Here is a 7,676-nt window from a genome sequence, read left to right as displayed (position 1 = left end):
AAGAGCCAGTTTGGTCCAATAGTGAAGGCTAGAAACCAGGAGACGTTTTGATTCTGGGCGGCCAAGGCTCAATTTCTTGTTTAAAAACTGAAGAGAGTCATCGGTTGTAAAATCTTTTTTCTCCTGCTCTTTTTGGGTTTAGTAGTTTAGAGCCAATCTTGTTTAATTGGATACACAAGTTCTTTATTTATTTTTATTCACATCTGTGGCTTTAAAGAAAAGGTTTTTTTTTTTAAAAGGGGGGGGGAGCCCTTGAAGAGCAGGAGGCCCCTGCGTGTGTCTTGGGTGACACAACCACCCCTGGGGCTGCCTGGACCTCAGCAAGGGAGCCCCCCAGGTGCAGCCGCAGGGCCTGAGGCCCACCTTCAAGGAAGAGGAGGGAGGCAGGTCTGTTGTGGGCACTGTCATGCTTTGCCCCCTGTGAACTGCTCCCACCGCACTGCCCCATTGCCCTCCCTAGCTCTGCCCCCGCCCGCCAAGCAGCCCTCCTGCGGGAAACCGGCTCTCCTTCACCAGGGCGGCAGGGGGGAGGCAGGGGGAGGCCTCGCCTTCTGCTCCACCCACCGGCAGGTGATGAGGTATTCGGGGTAGGCCTGGGTGTCGTTGAAGATGACGAAGATGGAGGGCTTCCTCGGGTCGTCCACCGTGCTGTCGTACCGCCGGAGGGCGGCATCTCCTTCCCGCAGGGGTGGCGCTCGCATGCTGGCATTGCCCGCTGTGTAGTCCCCGACCAGCGTCCGGGTCACAAAGATGTATTTGTTGCCATCGGGACTGCGAGGTGAGTACTGATCACGCGCCGAGAGACACGCCTTGACCGCAAAGTAGACGCCGTGGCCGTAGTGAGTGGCTGGAAGTGGGGGAGGGGAGAGGGGCTATTCAGTCACGCACAGAGCAAGGTCAGACGTGGGAAATAGGCAAAAGCATCCAGACAGACGAGAATATGGTGAACAACGCACAGACACATTTACGGACGTTTACAGAGATTGACAAATCGCTTAACGCCTATTAAGGTATGAAAATCCAACCCAAAGGCAAAGGATCAGTTACCTGCCGTTCTGCAGCTCAGGTGGAGGCTGAAGGGCAGGAGAACTCAGCACGGGAGGAGCTCTAGTGCTGAAGGAGGCGGAGTATCTCACACCTAGGACGCTGCAGGGCTCCCCCAGCCCCCCTCGTCCCTTTGGGAAGCCAAGAGGAAGCCTGTGCCCGGCCAGCAGCCGATGTGGCCTCCAAGAGACACACACCCCACGGAAGCCAAATGTAAAAAAAAAGGGAGCCTGAGCGCCATCTTGCCCATTCTCTCCCCATCCCGATGATGGGCTGGATACTGACTGGTGTTGGGCACCTCAGTGAGCCTCCTGCCTTAGGCTGGCATTGGCACCCTCGGGTCACAAGGCTGGCAGAGCCACCTATAAGCCTCCTTCTGGCAGCACAGTGCCCGGAAGCCCCTCCCACCACCCACCAATTCAGCTTCTCCAGCTACTGCTAGTCCCCCTCCTGCCCCCCCCCCAGGGCACGAATGTGGCTGCTGAAGCCCCTCTCACATCTGGCATGGCTTCTCCGTGGAGGGTGTGTGTATGTGTGTGTGTGTGCTTCTTGGAAATGGGCACACATCCCCAGGACAGGCCAGGCAGCCCGCCTGAGGGGGGGGGGGGCTTGTTCCCATGGGAATGCCCCCTTAAGGGTCACCAAGGAGGGTCCCTTCGCACCAGTCACTCACGGACCGTTCTTGCCACAAAAGCTGCGGTTGAAGCCGTGCTGGCAGATCTCGTGGCTGGACTCCTCTGTTGTGCCGTGGTACAGGATCCGCTCCACCGCCTGGTGCCCGCAGGCCTTCTCCATGGCAGCCTTCTTCAGCTGGTACTGCTGGTAGAGCAGCGGGTGCATCACCTTCTCCAGCTGCCAAGCAGGGAGGCAGACGAGTCAGTCCCACATCCAGCCCTCCCTGCCCCACTGGCCGCATTGGGCTCAGGGCACCGGGGCCGCTTGACCTCAAACCTGGGCTGCTTCCAAGCACCCCCCCCCTCTTTCAGATTCAGCACCCCCACCCAGGGGACCCCAGGCACCAACTCTGCTCTGAGCCAGCCCCAAAGGGACGCAGCTATGAGGAGCCGGGGGGGGGGAGAGGGCAGTGGAGGAAATCCCTCCCTCTTCCAATTTGGCCCTTGGAGCAAGTGGTGCCAGTGGCAGAACCAGGCTGGCCCAGCTTTTGGGGAGCCCTTCCCAGAGTCCTCTGGGCCAATCCCAGACCCCCTCCCATTGCAAAGGAAGGGGGGGAGCCCTTTGTGAGGCCAGGTGGGGGCCTCTCCGCAAGGCCCAGGGGGCTCCAACAGATGAGGGCCGGGGGGGGGGGCTGGCTCACATCCCTCCCCCCAAGGGAGCCCAGCAGGGCCGACCGCCGGCAGAGAAAGAGGCATCTCCGAAAGGCCAGCGGTCTCGGCTTCTGCTCAGCAGCCCTTCTCAGCTCGCTTCTTCCAGAGAGGGTTTGTGGGGCAAAGCAGGGCACCCGCTGAACTCCTGGCAGGGGCAGCTGCGGAGGAGGGATCCTTGGCTGCAGAACTGAGCCCCTCCCCAGGTTTGGCACACAGGAACAACCCAACAGGACAGCAAGGATCCCAACATAGCAGGTAGAGCTCCAATTGACCTGGTCAAGGGCCTTATGCTCCTCAGAGCCCCACAGATTCCCCCCCCCATGGCACCTTACTGAGACCCCACCAGCCAGCCTCTGCTCTGCCTCCAGGGCTGCCCCTCCGCTGAAGGGGGCGCAGACGACCAGCCACCTTGACAATCCAGAGCTTGCCATGGAGCCCGGCCAGCGTGTCGTAGAAGCCCTGGACGATCCTTTGGAAGTCCTCCGAGTGCTCAGCCAGCGGAAGCAGCTTCACTTCGCCCTCAGCTGGGGGGTCTCGCAGGGCTGCAGGAAAGTACAGGCTGTGAAGAAACGGCTGCTGTCCTCCCCACCCCCAGGCCCGGTGGGGGCCCTCTGCATGGCCAGGGAGGCTTGTGCTGCCACAAGAGGAGCACCAGAAGAGCCCACTGGGCGGGTGGGGCATCTACCTGCAGAAGCCAGTGGCAGCTGGAGCTGGGTGCGGCCAATGGGCAGCGTGCGGCCGTTGCCAACGTCGTACTCCTCCATCCGTTCAAAGTCCACGGCAAAAGGCCGCCCGTCGAAGAACACCTCCACGCGCTTGTGGCCGCGGGACCACGCTTGCTCCAGCAGGGCACTGGCCTGGGCCGAATAGGGGGTGGGTAAGCCCTGCTCAGAGGGCTCCCAGCGGACCCAGCAGGCGTCCCCACAGCCCACGGCCACGTCCACGTGCAGCAGCCGGGCCAGCAGCAGGGCAAGGTCTCGGGTGGCGGCCACAGGGTAGTCCAAGAAGCCCGACACGGTGGCTACAGGGCCGGCGAGCGTGATGCTCACTGCGTGCTTCCTCTCCAGGTAGGTCAGGTAGTCGAGGCAGAGAGCGGGCAGAGACAAGAGGGCCTCGTTCTGCACCATTTCCTCCCGCAGCTGCATGCCCAGGGCACGCTCCAGCTCCTGCACCACGGCCTCTGCATCCTCCTCCATGGAGGTGTAGACCTGAACACGAGTTGCAGCCGCTGCCTCCTGAGAGGCCCTCATGACAGACAGGATGTCGGCATCTGGACTGGACGGCTGCTCCTGCTCGAAGGAGCGCAGAGAGAGCTCAGTGGCACGCGCCAGCTCCTCCTCTTCCTGCCGAGCACTGTCCATGGACTGCTGGATGGCCAGGAGCAGCTGTGCCTCCTCCTCCTCCTCCTCGTCTTCCAATGCCAGGCTTGGGATGGGGCCTGGGACGGGCAAGGGCCCTTCTTCTATTGTGTCGAGGTCAGCCAAGCTGGTCTGCTGCTCGAAGCTAGGGGGGACCTCTGCCAATGGCTCCGCGGCCGTGCCTTCCTCCTCCTCCTCCTCCTCCTCCGCTGCGGGAAGGGCCACCCTGGGAGGCTGGAGGGCAGCCAGCAGGCCCTTGATCTCTTCTGCAACGGGAGGGGACCCAGTGAGCAGGGAAGCAGCAACATAAGGTGGGCCTGCACAGAAAGGGGGAACCCTGAAGCTACCCCAACCTCACCCCAAGCTCCAACCTCAGGCCAGAAGGGGATGGCAGGTGCCCCTTGCTGTCCTTCACCTCCAGGGACAGGCAGCTGGAGAGACATTACCCAGCTTAGCTTCGCTTTGCCAGTCGGCCTCCCCGACTGGGCTCTTCAGATGCTCTTTGAGGCCACGCAGGGAATCCCGCCGGCCCACGAGGGCAATTGGCTCCTGTGAGGTCTCCAACTCGTGCTGGGGGAGGGGAGAAGAGGCCCTTCAGAGGCAGCCCCCCCCCTTTCAAACTCTTCTCTCGCCTCCAGCTCGGCACTCCAGCCTCCAGCCCCACCACACATCCCATGCCCCATCCCCTCCTCCAGGGTACTCACCTGGGTCTCTGGGGAGCGCCACTGGAGGTGCTCCAGCCCGAAGGCACAGCAGAAGCCCCTCTCCAGGCCCTGCAGGATGGCCTGGCCACGCTCCTCCAGCAAGAAACGGCTCACGCCAGGCTGATGTAGCACCACGGTTCGAACAGAGATGGCACAGAGCAGACTCTGGAGGAGCTCAGCCGCGGCTCGGCACGCCCAAGAATCACCGCTCAGCTGCACAAAAAGACACCGTGCCAGATTTCTCAGGCTTGACAAACGGTTGGCAGAAGCAGGGTTTGACCCCCCACCCCCCACCCTTTTGGCCACAGTGCCCAAGGACACGTGGCAGCTGGCACGAGAGGGGACACTAAAGCAGGGCAGAGCTGGCAAGTGCCTGGCACCCTGTGTCTCGAGGGCGGGACATGGAAGGACGCCGCAGCCGCACCCCTTTTACCCGCAAGCCGGTGACCTCGGCTCCCTCCAGGGGCAGCAGTGTGACGTCAGCCAAGCCAGCCAGCAGTTCCTGGCGATGGAGCCGAAGGTAGTGAAGACGTCCAGGCTCCGTGGTCACCAGCACCTCATCCGGCAGGCAGTCCTGCAGGCCACGCTTCAGCTCAGCCACATTCTCCTCCTCCAGGCCAGGCAAGGTGAGGCCCTCCAGGTGCTCCCCGTCATCAGCCAGGCGCACACAGCAGCAGCGCAGCCCCGCCTGCACCCGGGCCCAGTGTGGGGAGGCCAAGGCCAGCAACTGCCGCTCGGACAAGGGCAGGGAGATGGAGCCGAGAAAGGAGTCCAGGAGAGAGGCGGCCAGCTGAGCCACGGGGGGCTTCAGGGCCACCACTACCACCTCCTCTGCAGCGGGAAGGTAGCAGGCGCTCACTCTGCGCTCAGCAAGCCGTTCCGCCAGGTGCTCCTGCACATCTGCCCGTTGCAGGAACTCAAGCATCCAGGTTGAGGAGGGCAGTCGCCTCTGCGTCACCGCATGCAAGGCTGCCTGGATGCGCTCCCGCAGCTGCTGCCGAAGAGCCGGGTCCCCACCCGAGATGCACAGCCCAGCCTCTTCGCAGCGAAGCACGCATTCGGGAGCAAAAGCCCCCAGCTCCTGCAGGACGCCCTGGGACTGCAGCAGCCGCCTGGTAGCTGCTTCTGCCACCGGAAGGGTGGTGGACGGGGCCAGCTCTGCTGCGGCCTCTGGGGCTTCCAGGAAGTCATAGTGAGGGGAGACCTTCAGACGGCCGTCTGGGAGCTGGTGGGGCTGCTTCAGCACCCGATCCACCACTGTGGGAAACAAAGGCATCAGCATCAGAGGAGCCTTTTCAGCAGGAGCCAAGAGAGGCGTCTCGAACAGCCCTCACCTGCGCGGTCCTGAAAGGAGACCACGGCCAACGTGCCTCCCTGGAGAAGCCGCACTGCCTGCACGCGGCCCCCGCCACTCCGCCTGCTCTCAAAGTAGAGGGTCAGCACCTCTGGCTGCAGCTGGATGACTCCGTGGTGACTCCGAACCAGGATGCTGTCTGTCTGCTCCACCCAGTCCAGCACCAGGCTGGCCCCGTCCAGCACCCGGCTTTGCACCCGGTCCGCCAGCGCCAAGAACTCTGCCAGGGAAGCCAAGGAACTCAGTCAAGGCAGCCAATGAAGACTTTGCCCCAAGAACTGCCTTCTGTTATGCCCCCTCCAGCCCCAGTCAGAAAAGCAGCAGGGGGAAGCCAGCTAACCTCCCTCCTTTGAAAACGGATGACACAACTGGAGGCCAGAGACTGGTTTCCAGGCCCAGTGAAGCCAGGAATCCCTGGCAGACGACGGCTAACTCTGCCCATAGAGCAGGACCCTTCCACGTGGGCACACGGTCCCAGCTAGCCAAAGTCAGCAGCCCTGGTGATGTTCCTCAATGCAGGACTGGCACATTGGGAAGGCGGTGCTTTCTCTGCCCTTTGGGTATCTGCCCCTCCTGGTGTTGGGAGAGGGCAGAATAAGGGGGCAGGTGCCGAGAAGAGGTTCGAGGCCCCCGGTGGCAACCAAGCTTGGAGGGCAGGAAGGCCCCTCAGGGAGCCCAAGGAAGCTCAGCCGGCTGTGCTTGGAAGGGGAGACCTCCGGCAAGTACCTGGGTGGTTGAGCGCTGCCTGCAGTTGCACCAGCGCCTGGTCCCCGGCAGGGCTGCGGTGGAGGGAGTAAGCGTCCCTCTCGCAATCCAGCATGTGCTCCACGTACAGCTCCACCAGCTCCAGGCTGCTTTGGGGGTTCAGGCCCCGGAGGACCACCTTCCCATAATCCCGAGGAGCAGCGGGCTGGACCACCAGCTGCACCCCTTGCAGGGCATGGTCAGTTCTGGAGAGGACCCTCTGGGCATCTGCCAGGGAGGAGATCGGCGGGTGACCTCCAGAAGGAAGGTCCTCACCCCAGAGGCCAGCCAAGGCACTGCCAGGCCCCCTCCCTCCCCACCAGGGCTTCAAACTCCTCAGAAGCCAAGGCCCAGAAAGGCCCAGCCAGCCGTTTGGGGGGACCTGCCAGGGACAAAGCTGCAGCACTAAAGGCCGCAGCCCCATAGCCCTCCGAGTCCCCATGGACTATGCTTCCCATCATCCCAGCCGCCTCAGTCATGGAACCCATGGAATCTGTAGCCCAACCTATTTGCTGCTTTTGTAACTCCCGCTGAGCAAAACTGGCCTCAACGTGCAGCACAAGGCCACGTACTACCTGGCTCCAAAAACCTGGACGGCCCAGGAAGGGTGGCCGTGTGGTGGGAAGGCGGTTGCGTTTTGTGAAAGCCACGGTGGAACGGGGGCAAGCCTCGGGGCTGCCGGCCTCCGCCTCCGGCAGAGCCCCAGGGCCGGAAGGCCTTTCTCCCCGCCGGCCTGTCCCCAGCTTCCCTCCAGCCGTGGCCCTCACCTTCGGGGCGCTCAAAAGTTAGAGTGGCGCGGTCGCCCCTCCGCCGCCAGCTCCGCACCGGCCCCCCGCCCGAGCGCCGACGGTTCTCAAAGTAAAACACCAGCAGCTCATCGGCCACATCCGGGGGGACCCCGAGCACCGCCACCGCCGCCGCCATCGGAAAACCCCGCAAGTCCGCCCAAGAGGAGGAAGGAAGCCCGGGAGGGCGGAGGTACCGAGGCCCGCAGCTGCAGCCCCGCGGGAAACGAAAGCGAAAGGGCCCGCCAGCAAGAAGGGGCGGCGCCGCAGCCGCCTCCCTCCCGCCCGCCTGCGCCCCTGCAGGCAGCCGTCGGTTCTCGCCCAGGTGTTCCGCTGGACTCCGACCCCGCCCGCCCCGGCCT

The 7,676-nt window shown here is 63.4% G+C and overlaps 1 protein-coding gene across 1 annotated transcript; it reads right to left on the bottom strand.

The window, feature by feature from the left end:
• Nucleotides 1-240: 240 nt before the first annotated feature.
• Nucleotides 241-7,546, bottom strand: PARP10 (poly(ADP-ribose) polymerase family member 10). The gene is made up of 10 exons (XM_014068103.2): nt 7,297-7,546; nt 6,512-6,757; nt 5,766-6,005; nt 4,865-5,688; nt 4,432-4,644; nt 4,174-4,297; nt 3,055-3,993; nt 2,778-2,911; nt 1,722-1,896; nt 241-847 (listed from the first exon to the last, which is right to left on the bottom strand). The coding sequence occupies exons 1-10, from the start codon at nt 7,451-7,453 to the stop codon at nt 510-512; spliced, it is 3,390 nt and encodes a 1,129-aa protein (XP_013923578.2). The 5' UTR covers nt 7,454-7,546; the 3' UTR covers nt 241-509.
• Nucleotides 7,547-7,676: the final 130 nt, after the last annotated feature.

This window comes from Thamnophis sirtalis, unplaced genomic scaffold (assembly GCF_051295495.1).
Source record: "Thamnophis sirtalis isolate CommonGarterSnake01/CBP01778 unplaced genomic scaffold, rThaSir2_p1.2 scaffold_2, whole genome shotgun sequence".
Classification (NCBI taxonomy): domain Eukaryota; kingdom Metazoa; phylum Chordata; class Lepidosauria; order Squamata; family Natricidae; genus Thamnophis; species Thamnophis sirtalis.
The sequence above is the reverse complement of the archived record's forward strand: the minus strand, read 5'-3'. Positions and strand labels throughout refer to the sequence as shown.